Here is a 21,277-nt window from a genome sequence, read left to right as displayed (position 1 = left end):
TCTGAAGGGTCTGTATTCACTGAATTGTATATTTAGGACCTAAATGTCACATTTCTCAGGTGTCGGTGAGGCTGATGCAACTGCACATTTGATTCATCACCTGGAACAACAACGGGATTTATTTACTAAAGATAAAAACACAGCAGTAGGTACAGGCATCACTACCCATGAGCCTCTTGGGGCAGTCGTCCTGCTCAGGTTTGACTGTGGATCTCTTAATAGGATTATCTATTCTCAGTACAGGAGAAAGGCTGACGGAGAAATGAACCAAACACGGAGAGGCGTCTATGAGAATATATTTGTGTTTTCAGCAGCAATGAATGAATAAAGAGGATTTAGATGTTTTAATCTGGTTTGTACCTGAGTAAGACTCTTGGATTATTCCTGTGAATCCACGATGGACGCTCAGGTGAGTCACATAATCTATCAGCTGTCCTTCCTGCTCCTCTTAACACTGATAAACACCTTATATTTAATGATTGTGTGTCTCTGGACTCATTTCAGCCTGAAGCAGAGACAAACAGCTACTGTCCGTCCATCATGCTGGTCAGTGACGAGAGCGAAGAAGGTAACAAAAGCTCTAAAATGTTTATAAAAACATCCAGTAGGCAACATCATGGCTCTGAATTTAAACTGAGATAAATCTTTACAACAGAGAGCAGCCAAGAGGAGCCGCCAATGTCAATCTCGAGCTGGAACGAGCTGTCCATCATAGAGCGCGTGGGCCTCAACAGGTGACACACTAACATTTATCTACCATACTGGCAGTCATCATACATTTAAATCACATCATGCAATTAGACTCTTCATTAAGCTTTCCATCGTCTTGTTTTCTGACAGTGTGGAGATGTCAGAGAAAGATTTGGAGGTGAGGGCACCCACTTCTTATTATCCTTGATTTACCACAGATAACTGTTAGAGATAAGTCAACTTTTTTTTTTTTTTTTTAGTTGTAACAGCCTTTGCTTGTTGTAACCGTCCCTCCTGTTCACACTCACCATTTAAAGATGCTTTGGCTTCCAACGTAAGTGACCAGGGACAAAATCAACAGTCCAACAGCAACAGCAGATCGACAAGTTATTACTGATGACAGGCATCAGGAAAAAACATATGAAAGGAAGTTTTTATTTTGCAGAATAAATAAAGTTTAATTGTTGAGAATAAAGTTGAAATGGTGAAAATTAAGTTAAAAAATACTATTTTAAGAACAAAGTCAAAATGGTATATCAACTTTATTCACAACATTTCGACTTAAATCTCAACATTTTGACTTTTTTCTGGTCATTTCAACTTTAATCTTCACATTTCACCTTCATTCTGAAAAAAAAAACATAATCATAAAATCTTCCTCCTCTGATTTATTTTTTCTTATGCTTGACACTAAAACTGAAAGCTTGACTTTATTCTTGACATTCCAACTTTATTTTCAAAATGTAAAATACATTGTAAAAAATCTTTCTTCTCTCTCTTTTTCCTTTAATGTGGCCTTATTACTGTTGTAAGAAAGAAACCCTGTCCAGAAAAACTATTTTACATTATGAAGATCTGGAACATAATCACTTAATTTGACTAACTCAGACGGCCTTGTGTGAGCTTCAGAGACACTTTGCACAAAACGCAGACTGTGGATTTTTTCCCCTCTCACTTACATCGGAAGTGCATCAGAAAGAGATTATTTAAAGGCCCATATAAACATGAGAAACTATTACAGCAAGATAAACCTGTTTCAGTGTTCATATGGACACCTGACTATTATTTGAAGACAGACTTGTAAAATTAAATGTTTTAATTATAACCTTTCGTCTGTATGCAGGTTTTATAAAGTGTAGCTGAATTTGTCCTGAATATGTAAATACATATGCAACAGATGAAAATGTTTAATCTGGCAATTTTACATTAAAGAAAAGTTGTACTAATATTTTTCTTTTAATATTCCTCTTAACTTGAAGAGGCTTAATTGTAATTTCAACTATAAAACGTCCAGCTGAATGAAATAGCTTCTCTTCAGCACCAGGGACCAAAACCTGAACATCTGAATTATAAGGTTGCGGTGAAATAAATGATGTTGCTCTTTATCGCAGAAGGCCTTTAGTCAGATCGCCCTGGCGTTCCGCTGTGATCAGTACACCCTGAAGCAGAGGCTGCAGGCGGAGGAACACGCCCGCAACCTGGCCGAGGAGAACGTCCAGCTGGAGCTGACCAGAGGCAGGGAGACTCTGGAGGTGCAGTACATGACAGATCTGATCTGAAACAAGCATTAACAACACCAGCAGAGAGCAGGTATAGACGTGTGTGTGTGTGTGTGTGTGTGTGTGTGTGTGTGTGTGTGTGTGTGTGTGTGTTTTCAGACTCTGAAGGGCCTGTGTCTGGACAGTAAGCGCAGTAAGATCCTGCAGAGACTGGAGCTGTGTCTGGACATCCTCGGTGGGACGGTGGAACGGATCTCCAACACAGCTGAGGTGCTCGGTGCCGTGCACCAGGTACGCTCAAGCTCCTCTGTCCTAATAATATTTGGGTGGCTCAGTAGCACTTAAGACTGTGGTTTTCAACCTGTGGGTCGAGGTCCCTAAAAGGGTCCCAGAATAACTCTAAAGGGGTCACAAAATGATGGGCGGGATCATTTACTTATAAATCATAATTGTTTAATTTTACTGACTTGTGTCTTACTTGTACTACTTCATTGTGAAATACTGAATACTTTCACCTTTAACTTTAAAAATATCCCTCAAATGAGACAATCTCAGCAGGAAAAATAACTTTTTTATTTTACCTGATCACAGCTCATGTCCATACAGAGACCAAAACAAATACGTATGGCTTTATTTGATGAGGCCACAAACCAGTAACTTATGTTTCTATTCATGATATAAGTATTTGTCAGTAAAGTTATTTATTAGCATGGAAACACAGTAAATACAATACAATAAACCACCAGATTTAAATGTGGATGCTATTAACACCCTTGGAAACTTGGTTTATATATATTTATATTGATTATATTAAATATTAATCACTAAATAAGCAGCAATCAGTTTAAGTTCTGAAAAAAACATCCTGAAGTTTGATTTGTTCAGAGATTAACACTCAAAAACAAAACTAATGTGCTTTATCAGGAGGTGTGGATGTGATTTGATCACATTTGATTGACACAATCCCACAGCTGTCATCACATTTTAATATGAATGTTGCTGTTATTTTGGTTCATGGAAATATCTAACAAACACTTTTTCCAGTGGAGCTACTGTACTTCTTCCTGCATCCAGTGACATCACTGGATTTTCTGGATTTTATCAGCATAATTGAAGAGTAAAAATTAAAGCAAAATTTTTGTCTCAGTTCTCAAGAATGAGTAACACATTTAAGCGATAAAACAATAACGGCAGCTTAGATGTTTTGTTAGTGTGTTCCAATAACACACATGAAATGGTGCTGTAGTCTTGTGAATGACCTGCACTCGGCGTGGTTTTATATGCTGTTTTCCTCTTTCTGTCTTTGACAGGAGGCTCGAGTGAGTCGGGCGGTGGAGCTCATGGTGGCTCATGTAGAAAACCTGAGGAGGCGACACGACAGAAACGTGGCAGAGCTGGAGGAGGCCAAGAGGGCGATCCAGCAGCAGAACTCCGGCAGAAACATCATCGATCCCAGAGCATCCTCAGGTGTCTGATACTGTCTGTCTGTCTCATGGCGTTTGTCCTCTCCTGCTCACGATTATACAATATTTGACTGACCACTGCGTCTCTTGTTGTAGATCCAGAGGACGGTGACAACAGGAAGAGAGGCTCTCAGCAGGTATGCAGGCATTTGGCTTGTTGTGCCATCTAATATGAGTACAACTATGGTTTCATGTCTTCAATCTGCCTTTTGTGTTCTTTTACTTTTTTCCATTAGAACAGCCTCCGTCGAAGAGTCAGTATATCAGTCATTTCCAGCAAAACCCAGGTAAAGAGGTTTCTTTAGTGAACTCTCTCACTTTCTTTACAAATGTTATCATCCACGGACCATATTACAGAATTGTCCTGTCTTAAGTCATAATTTAAGATGTGAAGAGTCTAAAATAGGATTTTTCCTAATTTGGTATTACAGAGTCAAATGCTAACTAACTAGGAATCTTATTTTACTTCATCCTATCCAAACTCAAGCTAGGGAATCCCAAATACTCAATCCAATATTGCTTATCAGTTTTTACCAGCACGGCTTTTCTCATCTCACCAAGCTAAATAACTTTCTAACTGCTGTTTTTTTAAACAAACATAAAATGAAACATACAAAGAATTGAGCAAAACCAACAATGGGCATGTATCATCACATGAATTACAGGTGTTTGTAACATCTGGAGAGAAATACAAGCATTAACTCTGTACAAGAAACAGAAAAGGCAAAAATAGCAGAAATGGTCTATGCCATATCCAGCATCTATTGTGTAAAAGAGAAAGCCATACACATTAAATAAGTAAGCTACTGTTAACAAATACTGTTGTATTTGTGTAATACACTTTTCCTATTTCTTTGTCTCTATAGGAGAAGGTAAAGCGAGAATTGAGGAAGCAGGCCTCTTATGGAGGATCCTCCAGCAAGAAGTCTGGCCGTTCCTGCCCGTCTCCTTCCCACAGCTCTGAGTCCAGCTGCTCGGCCATGGCCAAGGACGACAGCTACGCAGTGGATGACAGGTCAACGAGAGACCCAGAGTTTACGCTTTTGTATCAGCAAGTGTTCACTTCACTTCTTTTCCCTGTCTGTCTGTTTTTTTTCAGGCCGGTGGATCCAGATGACCCTCCATCAGAGGCTCCACCCGCTCAGCCTCCTCCTGAGCCCTCCTCCACCCCCAACCCAGAGTGCCTCCAGTCAAAGAAACAGGCCACCAAAAAGATAGAAAACAACAAAAAGTATGGCCTGATAGCTGCTGTTTGAATTTTTGGTGCCTCACTCACAAACATGCAAAATCATGTCAAAGCAAAGTCTCAAGATCTCATAGATCATGGCAGCAAACAGACCGTCAGGAGCTGTAGTGGTCAGTTTTGACAAGGCTGGATTACTAAACGGACAAACTTTACTGCAATTTATTGTTACATGTAATTTGATTAATTAGCAAAGTGTCTGGTAATATGCATCTCCATGGCACAATTTCAAACAAAGGTCAAAGGTCAACTCCGTTTGCCTTCTTTTCAAATGGAAAATCCCACTCAGCCATTCGCAAAAAATGGTGATGTAGGTTAGATTGCAGATGCCCTCTGCTGCCCTCCTTCAACTTAGGGGGTTTATATATGGCAACGTAATCATACAAAAACTTAAGTCACAGAATGATATATATATATATATAAAAAGAGTATATACATATATATGTATATATAATAAAAATAAGAGGTCAGCCCTTAAATGAAACGTTTTAGTTTCACATAGGGTTAAAGCATCATTGAATTACATTTTTTAAAGTAAGCTTTTAAGCCAACTCACAAAGAGGCCACATATTTGCTGTCTGAATTGTTGGTGCTTCAGTCATAAACACACAAAATCATGTCAAAGCAAAGGCTCAAAATCTTAAAGATCATGACAGCTTACAAACAGACTGTCAGGAGGTGTAGTTGGAGTGTGTCAGTTTTCACAAAGCTGGGCAAAGAGGCAAACGAGCCCGGGGATCTTTTGCAGTTAATTTGTTGTGTCTAATTTAACTAATTACAAATTTGTCTGGAAATAAGCATCACTAAAGTATAATTTAAAATGTAAGGAAGCTGGAAATATCAGGTGGCTAATCTAAGGTGAGCTGCATTTTTACCCAGTCTTGAGGTCCTGTCTTATAGAAATGTGCTGTATCTTAAATATTTCATTATTCTTTCATGGTGTATATACTTTAACAAATTTCTGTTTAATCAATTTTATCAACTTTTCTTGGAATTTCTATAGAATGGGTGTAACTGGTATTGGATGACTATTTTTAATGTGTGCACATATCTACTTTTTCTATCTGTGGACTGTGGGCTTGGAAATAAGAGAACTATGACTGAAAGACAGTTAAAAAGTGCAATTTGCAGGTTGGCGTCCCCAGTTGACAGTGTGGCAACATTATATAGAAACACAATTTTCCAAAAAATAAGTAAATGAAAATCTATATGTACGGTACGGTGATATCGTCAGTCAATTCTATAAGGCTGTTTCGCTTCTGCCTCAAAATGATATGCTGAAAGTGACATCACATACGAGAGCTGAGTCCAACAAGATATCTGGATATCAGCACAAGTTCTGCCGAGGTTGAAAATATATATTCAGATTTAGTGACCCTCTTAAGTGTCCAAAAGATCAAACAAGTAATGATTAAGAGAAATAAGGGCCATTGCCCAGAAATTCAGGAAATTTATTCAGCACCAGTAAAATCTGCAGCCTCAAAAACTACCAACAGTGCATGTTTTTTTGCAGTTATTTTCTCCACCATCTGTGACTTTACATTGATACTGTACTGATAAAATGTAACCGTGTATTTGTGTTGTTGTTTCAGTTCTCCTCTGGACACTTTGCGACAGAGACACAAGGGCAAATCTGCGTTATCAAAGAAAAAAGGAGAAAAGGATAAAAAGAGTACAGACATTTACAGGCGGCTTTCTACGAGCACGTAAGTCAACATGTTGTATCACGTGTTTTAATGACTTTAACTCTGGACATACGCTGACTGACGGCTCTCTGCAGGTATGGGTCGTGGTGGAGACAGCGTCCTGTGGTTCACTGGCTGTATCGCTGTCGCTGGGCGCTCCTCTTCATCTACCTGTTTGTGCTTTTCTGTGTCGTAACACTGACTTACTTCCTGTTGGAAGCTTCATAATGGATTAAACATCAAGTGTCTCGACCAGCTGAAATACCTGTGTCGGTCTGAAAACTCTTTGCACACAAATACAAAACATTTTGATTTAACTACTTTTGTTTGTGTTCTTTTTATCTCAGAAAATACCTCCAGACTCTGGAAAATAATGACACAAACCTGATTTTCAGTTGTATTTTTTATTATAAATATACAAAAATGATCAAAACTGATACAATCACTGGGTTAGTAACAGAGCACCATACTGAAGTGAAAACATTCATCAAACAACCACCGTTAAAGGCATCAGTGATTAATTATTAAGAGTTAATAACAAAATGTTAAGATTCAGCTTACTTCACATCAGACAGATGTTAAATTTTAACTATATATATTAAAAGAGCAATACATTTTCAAAGGTGTATCAAAATTTTAGTAATAAGTCTCTATGTTGCAAGGGGGAAACTTTCGATAACAGATAAATAAAGTATAATATTAAAAATTATATTAGGAATGGTCAAAACTAAATTTGAAAACTACTGAAGGTAAATTTTATGTGCAAAAATGTGTGCCAGCCACAAAGAATTTACTGAAACCACAGCAAGGTTGTTTTAAATCTCATAATGACACATTTATGAAATTCTATGAAGCTCAATTCACCTTAGAAACTTAAGAAACAAATATTAGAAAACAATTTAAAAATAAATAAAACTGGCGTGCCACCTTACGTTAAGTTTTAAATTAAAAGAGGAGCGAGAGAAATGTGCTCATCAGGGTACCGACAGGTCCACGTCTTCTGCATCAGGTCAACATATAATAATCTCACAGAGAGCCTTAATAATAAATACAGAGATAAATAGAAAAGGAGTAACACACATCCTACTGAACGTACTGCAGAGCAGTCGAGGTCTCAGCTACACCTGGCTCACGATTTCTGCGTCCTCTGCAATGAACCACTGGACTGGAGTCCCGTCTGCAGCTCTCTGGAGAACCACGTTACCCGAACCCTGTGAGAACAGTCACAGTATGTTAGGGCTGCAAGCATTAGTTCAGCAGATTAATCCACTGGTTTCCTTCTCCCACTAGGGGTCACCAAAGCATCATGGGGTTTGTGAAGCCTTCTTGATTTAAAGGGGTGTAAGACAACTTAAAAATATATACAGCAGGTACATATTTCAATATTTCATTAATTTCTGTGAACAAAACTAAATGAAAATGTGACTGAACATTATTAAATCTCACATAATAAGGGCACAGTGAAGACCTGAACACAAGCTTTATTCACAGAGCCTTCACTGCTAAACTGCCTCGTCCTGTTTTACAAAAGTACACAACAACCAGCCAGACATCAGGGAGAGTAAAACACTGACATCTGTCAAAAAAGAAGCCTGATAAGTACGTTTGATTGTTAAAATACATCATAGAGACAGAATTTTGTATTGAAAAAAGTTCCCAAACTATAAGTTAAACTTCTCCCTGATGTAATATTTACAGGAAATAATCTGCTCCAAATTTATCCAACTTCCTGCAGTTATTGTTTTCACTGTTTGGGTTAATTATACAGATCATCAGTTTGTTCTGTACCGTTATTGTTATACGCTGAGTATAATATAAAATGTTGATTAAATATGTCACTTGGAGTTGTGAGTTTACTCACTGACAGAAAAGAAGCCCTATCAGGAAAAAGGTTGGAAACCACTTGATCATTTGATCAGTCGATCAGAAGAACACTGATCGGCAACTATTTTAATAATAAGTCATCATTTCAGTAATTTTTCAAGCCAAAATGCAGAGAAGTTTGTTTCTCAAATGTGAGAATTTGTTGATTTTCCATGTCTTAACATCTGTAATGTGAATATCTTTGACTTTTGCACAGTTTGTCATAAAAAACAAGACATTTGAGGACGTCACCTTGTACTGCAGGAAATGATTCACAGAACAGACTGATCAAAAATGAATGTAATTGATAGGTTCAGCCTTAATATACATTAAAACTCTAAGACTAGTTTTATTTACTCCCATCTGACCCACAATTTTAAATCACAAGACAGTGACTTTTAATTTTCCAATGTTAGAGATGTTCTGACACCTGAACTTTGCGTATCAGTGGATACAGAGTGCTAAGAATTGCTTATCATTATTAACATCTGTATACTACCAACTCTTTAGTGATGTGATGTGATTGTTATCATTGTTGGTCTGACTCAGATTAAAAAGTTTGGTGTATGGGAAGCTGCTGGTAAGTAGCACAGTCCAGGCTAATAAATGACATGATATTGGATCGGTGTATTGACTCGTACTCGTCTATACCTGAACAACCCTAATCACTGTCAGTACTGACCTTGGTAAACGGAGGCAGATGAGGTGAAGTGGGGCTCTTGACACACATGGAGCTCTGCTGATCCACACAGCTCGGCCGTAACTTCTGCAGCTGATTCCTCTGATGCCAGGACTTCAGCTCCTCTGACACGATCTCCCGGGGCATCAGCCTGATGGCGTGGTTTGGGTATTCCTTCAGTGAGGGCGTTCGCACCAGCCTGGTGTAAGGAGGAGGGGGCTTTAGGACTCTCCTCGGGGACGACGCTCCCTCCTGCCACTGTCGCTGCTGAGGACTGCATACTGCAGGAGGGGAGGGCAGGAAGCACTTCGCCATGTCCAGCTCTTGAGGGGAAAGGGGAGATCCGTCTTCTGCCGTGGCCCTGACAAAGCCGAGGCTGGCCTGAGACTGGCTGGCGTTCTTGTGCGAGCCGGAGAAGCCGGAGACGCCTTTCTTTTGAGCTCCAAAGTGGAAGCCGTAAGGCGGTGGGCAGAGCTTTGGGATCTCAGTAGGTCCGTCCCTGCCGGGCGAGCTCATATAGGAGGAGGAGGAGTGCTCGGAGCTGCTGTCCTCAGAGCTGGACTGGTATGGCCGCAGAGGAGAATACTCCGGAGAACGCACCATAAAGTCAGCCGCGCAGCGCCGCTGAGGCAGCCTGGCTCGCCCTCGATTGTTCTCTGAGCTGAGGTGCTCCTTATCAGCAGACAGCTTACTTTTAGGAAGTCTGAGGAGACACATCATGTAAAATTATAGTAAACATGTTGTTATGCTCGCTGTGAATTAGTGTACGGTGTTGACGTATCTAATGTCTCAGTGTACCTGAAGGACTGGGAGTACTGCCGGCGCACATGCAGCTCTGGGGTGGAAGGGGCGCTGGTGGAGTGGTTGTGACGCAGGGCCGAGTTCTTGACAAACTGAGACAGAGGAATCCTGCAGCTCTCCGCGGATCTCTGAGTCCCTGCTGGACTACTGCACACAACAGAAAAACACAGGATGATGGGAAACATTCAAAACACCCTGGAGGTGGTACCCTTACTGTAGAAGGCAGGAGTTGCACTTTTGCATCATGTCAACATAAATTTGACAGAGCAGCAACACTATTTCATTATAATGCTGTTTTTCAGTCATTTCATCTTTATCAAATTGCAACTTCTGCGATATGGATATTGCACTTGGCCATATTGTGATTTCGATCATATTTCAATTAACTGTGCAGCCCTAGATAAAACACACACACACACACACACTCTTAAATTTCACACCACCCGGTGCATTTGTGTATTTGATGAGTAGACTCCTACCTGGACCTGCTGCTGCAGGCAGACTGAGGTTTAGTGGCCCTCTGGTAAGGCTGATCCAGACTGGACTCCTTCCATGGAGAGTTCTGGATCGGGGAGCGTTCGTACTCCACACTGAGCTGGCTTGATGACTGCTGGGATGACTGGAGGGTCTGGGCTGACAGGTGGAGGGGGTCTGAGTAGGAGGTGCCCAACACTGGAGGAGACAGAGGGCTGGACGAGTCCACATCTATGGAGACATCAAACAGTCAGTATGAGGCAGGACTGTCAGAGTAATTAAAATTAGCTGTATCTTTACCACCTGCAACATTAAAGGGACACATTAATGCATCAAAACTTTCAATGCAGTCATATAATAAACATTATTCTGAAATTTGCCATTCTACATGAATACTTTAACTTTTGTTACTTTAAGCATATTCTGGTGCTAATACATTTGTACTTTTACTCAACTTAACTTTTTCTTGTAGCAGAGTATTTCCACACTGTGATATTGCTACTTTGCTAAAAGTCGAGATGAAATGAAAACCTTTTTCACCATTTTAGATCACATTCCTGGTCATTCTGTGCACCTATTTAACAATGTATGTAAAAAAAAAAATTGTATTCTTACAACCAAATCCAGTCGTGTTTTCCTACTGTAAAAACCAAAATATGGCGTGTGTTAACATATTATGACACCGACGCATCAATCAGTATTTCCAGCACAGAACTAAAATTCAAGACAGTTTTCAACGTTCAAATAAAAGTTCTCCCCACGTTTTGTCCTGCCTGCCTGTCGTGGAAATCCATCATGATACAGACACTGGATACTCTCAATAAATACTGTTTCATCTGGACTTGAAGCAGAAGATCTGAATACTTCTTCCACCACCGATTACATACTTATAATTCATAGTTCATCAAAGCATGTTTGTAGGAGAGTGATGATAATCATCAAAGCTTATACGGTATCTATAAATGTACTTGTACTCACCATCATCCAGGGCCACCACATCAGACAGGGAGCTGTCGTCAGACATGCTCAGATCTGCACACAGAAAGAGAACATTTTAAAAGTGGACATCAAACCCTCTGTATGTGTTCCTGAGTGCAGTGCACACTTTGACCTGAAGGGGGCAGCAGCAACTCTCACCTTTGTTTTGGCTGTTGGAGAGGCTGATGCACGGTGAGTTGCACTCGCTCTTGATCCTGTGCTGGAACACAGCCTCCTGCAGTTCCTTCACTTTCTTCTCCTCCCTCTTGCACTGCTGCAGCCGGCTCTTCTTCTGTGGTTTACTGAGGTGTCCCTCCAGGGAGAGTTTGCGAGCCGCCTCATAAATCTGCCGCTGAAGAGCCAACTCAGTTTCCAGAGTTTGCAACTCCGAATCCTACGATAAATACAGATTCTGACAATTACTTTTTGGTTGATGGATTATAGTCTCTTTTGCCTACTCTCTTTCTCTCCCCCAAATTGTAAACATTGATGGTGACTCATACCTGTTTATCCAGATGGATCAGACCTTCATCCAGCTTGAACGAAGCCCCGATCCTCCTTCTGACCCGGGGCGGCTTCTCATCAGGCATCAAAGGATAATCTGAGGACAGTTTACCAGTCAGCTCCTGTGAATTCAAAACACAAGTGTTGATGTTATGTGAGCTCTAAAAAGGCTGGCTCTCATTTACATGTTGAGTAAACAGTTGAAAGGGCTTTAAAAAAATAAGAGAAGATTCAAAGTAAAATAAAACAGTTAAAACAAACATCCATAAATGTGCATGGCAAATAGTTGACTAACTGCCGCTTATTACAAAAAACTATAACAAAAAGTTCCCTACGGCTAATCAAAGCACAAAATAATATCTTGGTAGCGTGGACTTCTATCATCTACGAGTTACTTACTGCCTCCCTGATGCAAAGCTTCCTGAGCTCCAGCAGGCAGAGCTCCAGGCGCTCCTCCAGAGACTGGTGCTTCAGCTTCAGGGCTCTGGTGTTGGTGTTCAAGTCCTTCACCGGGGACGTGGGGCTGTCTGGACCTGCAGAGAACACACAGGACATCGCATCAGACTTTCCTCATCTGGATCTGAATCAGCCATAGAAATAATTGTACTGTTCACTATTTCAGCATCACTTTTCAATAAGACTAACCTCATAAATGATTTATAATTAGGTTATTAATTATGTTTTAAACATTTATAAGGCATTAATAACAATTCTAAACAAATAACTCAGTTTTCATAAATCATCACTATTTGGCAAACAACAAGTCACGGTTGCCCTTTGTAATTTAATGTGTTGTAACATGTTATTAATTACTTATAAAATGTTTCCAATGTAATTAATGGCATAATTACACACATTTATATAAATCATCTATAAGTGTAGTCTTATTGTAAAGTTCTACTGCTATTTTTGCTGTATATAATGCACCGTTTTAATAGCCTTGCTACAATTAATCACTTTTAGTACTAAAGCTGGTGTTCATAGTGTCTGCACAGTTTACTGCCGTGTTGTTTCGTTTGGCATGTATCCTAACATTAATTCTTGCTAGTATTGAAGCTGTAGTACAGTTTTTTTCCTTCCTGCACGTTGTGATATCATGTGGGCTTTCACCAATGCAAAGTGTCTGTCATGTCTAAATTGTGTGTGTGTGTATTAAAGTTAAACAAAATTATCCGCTGCTTGCCTCTTGCATCTGAAAAATCTGCAAACTAATGTATGTATATGTATACCTAAATATATAATATATACTGTGATTGTTTTTTATATACATATATCTATATCTTTGTAGTCATATCATATTGTGTCCTTTATATCCCTTATGTATATGTCCTTATATATTTTATATTTATACATACAATATGTCCTGTTTATTTCAATTGTGCAATCGTCCTGTGCAATTATATCTATCCATACTGTGCAACTTCCATGTGAATTTACCGTTTGTATCCTGTGCAACCAAATCTCAGTGCAATTATACTGTACAATTATACATATATCTGTGTAAATGACAGGTGTATATAGTTTGTGTATATCTTTTTTTAATTTTTAGTATTTTTATATTTCATTTGTATTTTTGTTTTGTTTTCTATCCTATTTAGCACTCACTCTTTTTCTACCTCTGTTTTTGATCCTTGAGCTGCTCTAACAAATGAATTTTTCTGTTGTGGGATTAATAAAGTTCATCTTATTTTATTTGTTTCAGTTTGTGACCAATTAGACCATTATATTAGTACAAGATTTCCTCTTAAAAAGTGACAATGTGAAATGCAACATTTTCTTTTGCTTGCTGTTTTCATAGCAGTGATATTGTTGTGTTTTATATTGATTAAGCAGCCAGCTGTGATAAACGACACATGCTGAAATCAGATGCTGCATTTAGTTTTTTTGTAGTGATGTTCTTCTTACCAGAGTGCAGGATAATCCCGCTGTCAGTGTCACTGATCTCCTCTTTACTCTCGATGGCCGTCATCTTGACTATCTGCTCTTCGGATTTTAGAAATACCTGTTGAAATACGCAGACATCGTTCATATTAGTGAAAATTAGATTTAGCACTTATGAGAATAGAGGTTCTCCTGTTGTTTTCCCACCACATGGCTTCATTCAGGCTCACTCCTGCTGCTTTACTTAACAAAAGTGAATGACTGGCGAGTGTCCTTTCACACACTTATCCATGCAGCTCTCCATCACCCCCTCCTCTTCCTCCAACTCTTTCTCCCTCCCCATGCTCACTCACAAAAGAGGCAGACCCCCACGGTTGACTCGGCACATGTGCGGGGGTTAATCCGAATCGTGGTGCCATGGTGACGGGGCACGGTGCGGCTGGCTCTGGGAGCGTGTCTCCATGAGGCGTGTCAGGGGGGCGTTTAAAGAGCCCAGACTCCGAAAAGGAAAGCAGATGGCAGCAGGAATTACCCCACTCATGGATTGCACCTGTTCCCCCCACGCGCCCCTCCCTATGCTCCTATTCAACCAGTGTCCAGAAAACCCTCTGGGGGCTTTGAAGTGGAAGAATGTCTCAATGCTGGGCTTGTCCACGCAACATCAGATCACCAGGTCCCGGCTGACTCCTGTGCAGCACTGTGCATTTCACTAAACACACTTTCACAAAGCGGCGAGCACAATTCATGTTTATGGCCCGCTCTGTCCCACTGTGGCCCTCCACCAAACATTTGACACACAATAAACAAAAACGAGATGCGGCAGGAGTGACAACACGAAGCGGAGCACAGTAACACCAACAAATTAGCAGTAACATGTAGGAGGCTTTTAAAACCTGGCCAAGGGGTCTGTGTTTCATCTGCTCAGGTTGAAAGAGAGCACTTTATTTCCTCCATTTTTAGGCCAATCAATTTATTACGGATCTCACATGTCTGCCTCCACCCTAGACTTCTCCTAAAACAGGCAGGCAGATCACAAGAGGCAATGTTATGGGTACTAAAACGAATTAAAGGATATCATTAGCCAGCTTTGCTTCAATGCCACACATTCATAAAATGATAGTTCATAAACTTGATGACCCCTGGAGCAGTGAGTCTATGTACAATGTTGGGGAATATATTTTGAAACTGCAGTTTAGCAAACTACTAGCTACACACACAATGAAAAGTTGTTAAACTACACCCTAACTACTCATAAAAAAACTAAAAAAAAATCCAAAAAGTAGTTCGACAACATCTTAACTACACCACAGAAAATGACCACAATCTAGAGCTGCAACTAAGAATTATTTTCATTAATATGTTGATCTTGCAGGTTGGTCCATAAAATGGATAAAATAAAACGTGAAAAATGTTAATCACTCTTTCCTAAATCTAAAGATGACGTCCTCAAATGTCTCGATTGTCCAGAACCCAAAGTTATTCAGTTTACTGTCATACAGGCATAAAGAAATAAGAAAATGTTAACATTTAAGAAGCTGAAATCAGATCATTTTTTATCTTTTTTGACCTCAAACAGATTAATTGATTATCAAGATAGTTCACAATTGATTTCATAGTTGACAACTAATCAATTAAATGGATTAATCGTTGCAGCTCTAATTGACACTAAGTAAAGTGTAGGTGTGTTTGATTTAAGGACGAGGGTAGGCCAGTCCTCACATACTTGCTTATTTTGTCTTTTAGAAATAGAGAAAACATGTCATAGGAGCCAGACACTTAATTTATGAGTTATTTGCCTTGTGGATGTATGTTTCATGTTTAATTCATGTTACGAATATTTCTCTGTCAATTAATTAATAAACTGTGGAAGGAGTCAGTGGGCTCTTTTTTTCTTCTTTCTTTGTTTTTTTTTTTTCTTTGGGATGTGCCACAGGGACTTTCCAGGTTTGATCTGTAAAATGCGTCACTTGATGACTCCTTCAAGGACTGGTGCCGTGCTGACAGACTTTTGAATCATAAATGTTATGAACACTGCGAGGACAATGCTACGCTTTTGTTTAATTTGTGCTGTTTTGGTTCTGTGTTTTAGACTTGTCACAAAACCAGAATCTTATACTTCAATACAATACCAGTATTAAAAAAACAATACTTGATACCTCTTTTGATGCTGAGGCATAAAAAAATCAGATCTTTTTTTTTAATTAAAAGGAAAGTACAAGCCTGGTTTTGCGGCAAGCTGAATTTCAGGCAGGAAAATGGAGACTAAACTGAACTGCGGTCTTGAATAAGAGATTAGAGCTTTTCTTTTCTTTTTTTTATAGCTTTGATCATTTCAATTAAGTCAAATATTAGCATTGTATTATTTTAAACAATGTGGCCTTGAAAAAGTATTGAAGTATCAATACTTTTGACAACCCTAATGTGTTTTTTTTCTCTTTCTCTTATTAATTTTGTCTTTAAAGAGATCAGAATGTAGTTAATGCTGCTACAAGGAACTTTATTTTGTTGATTTTGGAGGCTCCATTGTCCACTGAGTGAAGAAGGAAAATCTCTTCCTTCTTCCTTTTAACTGAATAGCGAACTACTTACTGTATCTTTGCCTAAGAAAATGTAAACACAGGCTCATTTCATCTGATTTCATGGAGAATCAAACCTGGTGGCAGCCACTGAGAATAACTTAAAATAAAGGCATCAGTATTAAACTAAGACAGTTTCATAACCAGTAAAAACTCCTCGCAGCAGCTTTTAAGTACCACCCAACTACTGCAAACTGTAGTTTAACTAGTAACTACCTACACCTTAACAGTGTCTATATGTTCATATAATTTAAATGCAGCTTATATGAAAAATAAATGATGTGTTATCAGTCAGGAAGGATGACATGAATGCGAGATACCACATGAATGAATGTGTTGCTAAGGCTGCTGTGTATAATCCTCAGCTCTTGTCTCTTCCTCTGTGCATGGAGATTGATATCAGGCCTTTTCCTGTAGGGACCAGGAAGACACGGAGAAAAACCTCCTCTCACAGGATATTATTGTGTATCCCATAGGCCTGACCTCATTCACCACAGCAACTCATGTGAACTGATGCAGCCGGTAGCACAATGAGGCACAGGCAGCTCGAGTCAGTAAAACAACACGGCAACAAAGGCCCTGTATCCACCAACCAGCCTCAATAATCTGCTGTGGGCGCAATATCTGCTGACAACTCCGCTTCAGGCCCGAGCAGCCTTGTTGGGCCAATATTGAGACAAGACTGCAGTGAGTGAGAGGTGCGGAAAGGAACAGTGCTGAGTTTTGACTTGTGCGAGGTCGGTCGGGCCCCGCTGTACTCTCAGACACACGGCTCCACGCTGCAACAGCCATCTGAAACTCAAGACGTCAACAGGAATCCATTCTGGTAATCAGAGACAGGCAGGGTAATGTGGGATTTACCCACTTACACCCCATAACTCTCTGAAGACTTTCACAAGAGTCTGTGGTCAGAGGTCTAGGCTGAGTGAGTGGGTGGGTGAGTTTGGGTAAAACAGAAGAGCTCACTAGAAGTTGCAGCTTATTGCCAAGACGTCGATGCCATTCGTCATAACTTACATAAAAACATGGAGCTGTGGGAGTGTTGAAATTATACACCCCCAGAAATAAGGGTTCCAAAAAGGTTCTACCTCAAGGGCTGAGGTTCTACCAAGAGCCATTTGCTTCTGAAGAACCCTTTTCTGAAGAAAGGATTAGTCAAGCGTTCTTTGTAAGACTAAGTGTTCCAATAAGAATCGTTTTCATCCAAAGAATCCTTTTTGGAACAAAGTGTTCTTCAAGGATTGTTGAAATCCCTGAAGAACTCTTTCTTCAAGGGTACAAAAGGGTTCTTGGTAGAACCCCCGGGTGGGTCCTAGATAAAAGCCACTGAATATAAAAGAACTCTTGGTAGGACCAAGAGTAGAAGGTGGGTTCTAGATGAAACCCTTGGAATATAAAATGGTTCTCAGTAGAACCATGTGGTTGGGTTCTAGATAAAACCTTTGGATAATGAGATAATAAAGGGCTTCTTAGTAAAACCCTCTGGCTGGGTTCTAGATGGAACCCTTGAAATATAGAAGGGTTCTCAGTAGACTCTTGTAGTTGGGCTCTTTATGAAACCCTTGGAATATTAAAAGCTTCTCAGTAGAACCTCCTGAGTGAGTTCTAAATAAAACACTTGGATAATAGGATAATAAAAGGGTTCTCATTATAACCCTGTGGCTGGTTTCTAGATAGAACCCTTGGAATATAAGAATGTTCTTGGTAGAACCACCTGGGTGGGTTCTAGATAAACCCCTTGGAATTTAAAAGGGTCCTCGGTAGAATCCTTAACAGGTTCTTGTTAGCATGCTTATAATGTAGAAAGATTCTGCATATAACCCACAGAGAGGGTTCTGGGTGGAACCATTACACTGTAGAAGGGTTCTTTCGAACTCTCTTAGGAGGTTCTGGGTGAAATGTTTATCTTGGATTCTAGGTATAAACCTTCATGTTGGCTTCAAGGTATAAACCTTTATCCTGGGTTCTGCGTATAAAACTTTATGTTGGGTTCTAGATATAACTAGGTATATGTCTAACCCTTTGTTCTAAGTTCTTGGTATACCTCTCTGAAAGGGTTCTAGGTGGAACTTTATAAAGCCCCTTATAGTTCTAGTTAGTACCTTTATTGAGACCTTTATTTTGCAGAGTGTGCTGTTAAGGAGAGCCAGAACACAGTACTTTTCTTGATCGAGTGTAGCAGGAATAGCAGTCCATTTCCTGAAGGAATAGCTGACTGATAGCACCGTCTCCACCCGGCTGACTCGGCTGATGTAGTCATAACATCTTAATTCGCGGCTTGTGTGATCACCACTAATGACGACTATCTAGGAACGTGTCAGGGATGGGAGCTCATCATCCCACCCATCCTGGCCGCTCACCAGACCATGACAGTGTAACATCTACGGAAGTGGGTGTTTATAGCAAGAGATCATGATGTGGATTCACTGTCTCCCAGACTTCCCCCACCACCCTTTCCCATGAGCCTTTGGAGCTGCGATCTCCTGGAATGCTGCCACCACCACCGCTGCGCTCATTACCACTGTGGTCGGCCCTGGAATTACCGATGGGGACCAGGCTCTCCGAGGAAACAGTGAGGGATGCCTGAAACCAGACCGAGGCCTGCTGGAACCCTGTAATTAAGATTCTCCACTGAGTGCTGATACTATGGAAGAAACCAAACGACTTTACAGCATGCCTTATTTCAGAGTCTGATGAAAAGCCAAAATCCATTCAGCAAAATGGATCCACTCTGTACTGTACACAATACGGGCTGCTGGAAGAAAAGTGCATCAATGTGGGGGAGCGGCAGGAGGAAAAAAAAATGAAGTGTTGGATTACAAAGCACGTCACTGGAGTCAGGGCCTTGTCTTAAGAAGCAGTGCTGAGTGTGGAAACTCCACAGACAAGAGGCTGTGATAACATGAAAATCTTATGAGCAGTCGTCTGTATCAAAGACAAACAGTTAGCCTTTTCCCTTGGTCAGATCAGCACTGTTTAATGTACTAAAAAAGAGTTTTTAACTGGTTATGAAATGGTCTGTTCATGCTGATGCTTCCAGGGCTGCAACTAAAGATTATTTTCACTGTAGATTCATCTGCTGTTTGTTTGCATGATTAATTGATTGATTGTTTTTGTCCATAAAATGTCTACAAAATGTAAAGAAAATGCTGATGAAAAAGTGATGTTTTCTGATGGCTTCTTTTGTCCAACCAACAGTCTCTGGGCTTCTTAAATGACTTGAAAAATGACTGAGACCACTGGCATAAATATAGATGGACTCAACTTTCTTCCACGCTACACAAATGAAGGAAAATATCCAGGATACAAGCGCTGCCACCTTGCTCTAATGGCGTCATTTGGAGCTAGAGTCGGTGCAGTCGTGAGGGTTCGAGATGCACTTTCGGTACACCTAGTCAACTCAAATGCCAGCAGAGCTCAGCTGTCCCTTAAACAAACACCAGCATGATAAGTGCTTTCTAAAATGACAGAACCATGTTCGAGAAAGATTGTCCCATCTGCTAACATGGAGGAGGCAGGGTTGCCTTTGGCCTCTGAAAACAACACAATCAAAGTTCCCTGTAGTAGCTTTAAGTAGTGCTGGGGTGTTAGTTCTCCAGCAGAGACAATGCAGGGGTAATAAGCACCATAGTGGCCTGCTCTCAGTCACTGGAGGCCATATGCTGGCCAGACACAGCAGGCCTGTCACAGCCCAGTGACAGCGAAAATACAGAGGGCAAGAAGAGATGCTCCATTGTTCTCCAGAGGCTGAAGGGGCTGGCCGGGGATCATGACACCTTGTCCCTCTGAGTCATCATTTCTGAGGCCTCTGAATGGACACTGATGGTCATCTCAGGGCCATTGGCAGGATGTGGTTACAGCTTTTCACCCACAAGTGCCCACCGGTGACAAAAGAACCGGGGGGACTCAGGGTGCACATAACAACACAGAGGTGTTGTCTTTCGCACCACAGTAGCACTGCATGTCTATCAACATGTGGACTGTAGGAGATTGTGTTTATTCTGCTGCCATGGGCACAAACAACTGCCACCAACCAGCCTGCTGCCCCACATGAGGCCTGAACATGTTGTTTGTCTGTGAAAGCAACCTATTGTTCATAATCATGGTAGAATACAGAACAAGCGATTAAACAGCAGAGTATTCAAACACAGCTGTTTTGTATTGGTTGATCATAATTGCTTAGTCTGGTAGCTGAAATTCTGAGGGTTTTTATCTCTTTGTAAACACATACTTTTATTTTAGATTACTTAGTATTAGTATGTAAGAAAGAAGAAGAAGCAGTAGTGAAACAAGTACTTAGATTGAATTGACTACAACATTACAAGTTACTTTACAGATCCAAATTATGAATACAATATTATTATAGATTAAGCTACACTGCAGTACATATAGCAATTAAAATTAGCCACACCTTCAGCAGCACCAACATTAACATTTTACGTGCATTATAATCCAGTAATATATATTATTCTGACATGGTTCATTCCAAATAATGAGGCCTTTAACTCTTTAAAGCTAATACTTTGGTACTTTTACTTGATTAAAGCTGTGAATGCAAGACCTTTACTTGTAACAGAGTATTTCTACATGATGATATTGCTGAGTCTTATCAACAAAATGTACTTTAAGTAGCACGACATCAAATGCATCATATTTTCTTTCTGTTTTGCAAGTAAAATCTTAATTTGAAGAAATTGTAGCTGCCAATTAAATGCAGCAGAGTAAAACTGGTGTGAAAGCAGAAAGCAGCAGCAGCAAAAAAAAAAACTAAATCACAAGTAAATGAGTGAATGACTTTACCAATCACTTATTAGAATGACGTGCTTTGTGTTTCTATTTTCAATTCTTATATACAGCACAAACAGCAAAGTCAGTTAAGATAATAGTTTAAGTTGTGACAGCATCCATCGCCTCACACTTCATCCTACCTTAACACTGGTA

The 21,277-nt window shown here is 40.1% G+C and overlaps 2 protein-coding genes across 2 annotated transcripts; one reads left to right on the top strand and one right to left on the bottom strand.

Annotated features, from left to right (window-relative positions):
* The first annotated feature begins 663 nt into the window (after window positions 1–663).
* irag3a (inositol 1,4,5-triphosphate receptor associated 3a) lies at window positions 664–6,897 on the top strand. The gene is made up of 11 exons (XM_084721226.1): window positions 664–734; window positions 841–868; window positions 2,082–2,222; window positions 2,349–2,480; window positions 3,500–3,656; window positions 3,749–3,789; window positions 3,889–3,939; window positions 4,519–4,667; window positions 4,752–4,883; window positions 6,488–6,601; window positions 6,676–6,897. Exons 1-11 carry the CDS (start codon window positions 679–681, stop codon window positions 6,806–6,808), a joined length of 1,134 nt encoding a protein of 377 aa, XP_084577352.1. The 5' UTR covers window positions 664–678; the 3' UTR covers window positions 6,809–6,897.
* A 72-nt stretch (window positions 6,898–6,969) lies between these two features.
* inavaa (innate immunity activator a) lies at window positions 6,970–15,915 on the bottom strand. The gene is made up of 9 exons (XM_084721225.1): window positions 13,785–15,915; window positions 12,279–12,412; window positions 11,879–12,001; window positions 11,535–11,769; window positions 11,376–11,429; window positions 10,403–10,628; window positions 9,921–10,070; window positions 9,126–9,825; window positions 6,970–7,791 (listed from the first exon to the last, which is right to left on the bottom strand). The coding sequence occupies exons 1-9, from the start codon at window positions 13,906–13,908 to the stop codon at window positions 7,699–7,701; spliced, it is 1,839 nt and encodes a 612-aa protein (XP_084577351.1). The 5' UTR covers window positions 13,909–15,915; the 3' UTR covers window positions 6,970–7,698.
* Between the last annotated feature and the right edge of the window lie 5,362 nt (window positions 15,916–21,277).

Source organism: Lutjanus erythropterus, chromosome 6 (assembly GCF_056507025.1).
Source record: "Lutjanus erythropterus isolate fLutEry1 chromosome 6, fLutEry1.hap2, whole genome shotgun sequence".
NCBI classification, from domain to species: domain Eukaryota; kingdom Metazoa; phylum Chordata; class Actinopteri; order Lutjaniformes; family Lutjanidae; genus Lutjanus; species Lutjanus erythropterus.
This window is presented reverse-complemented; position numbering and strand designations above follow the sequence as displayed.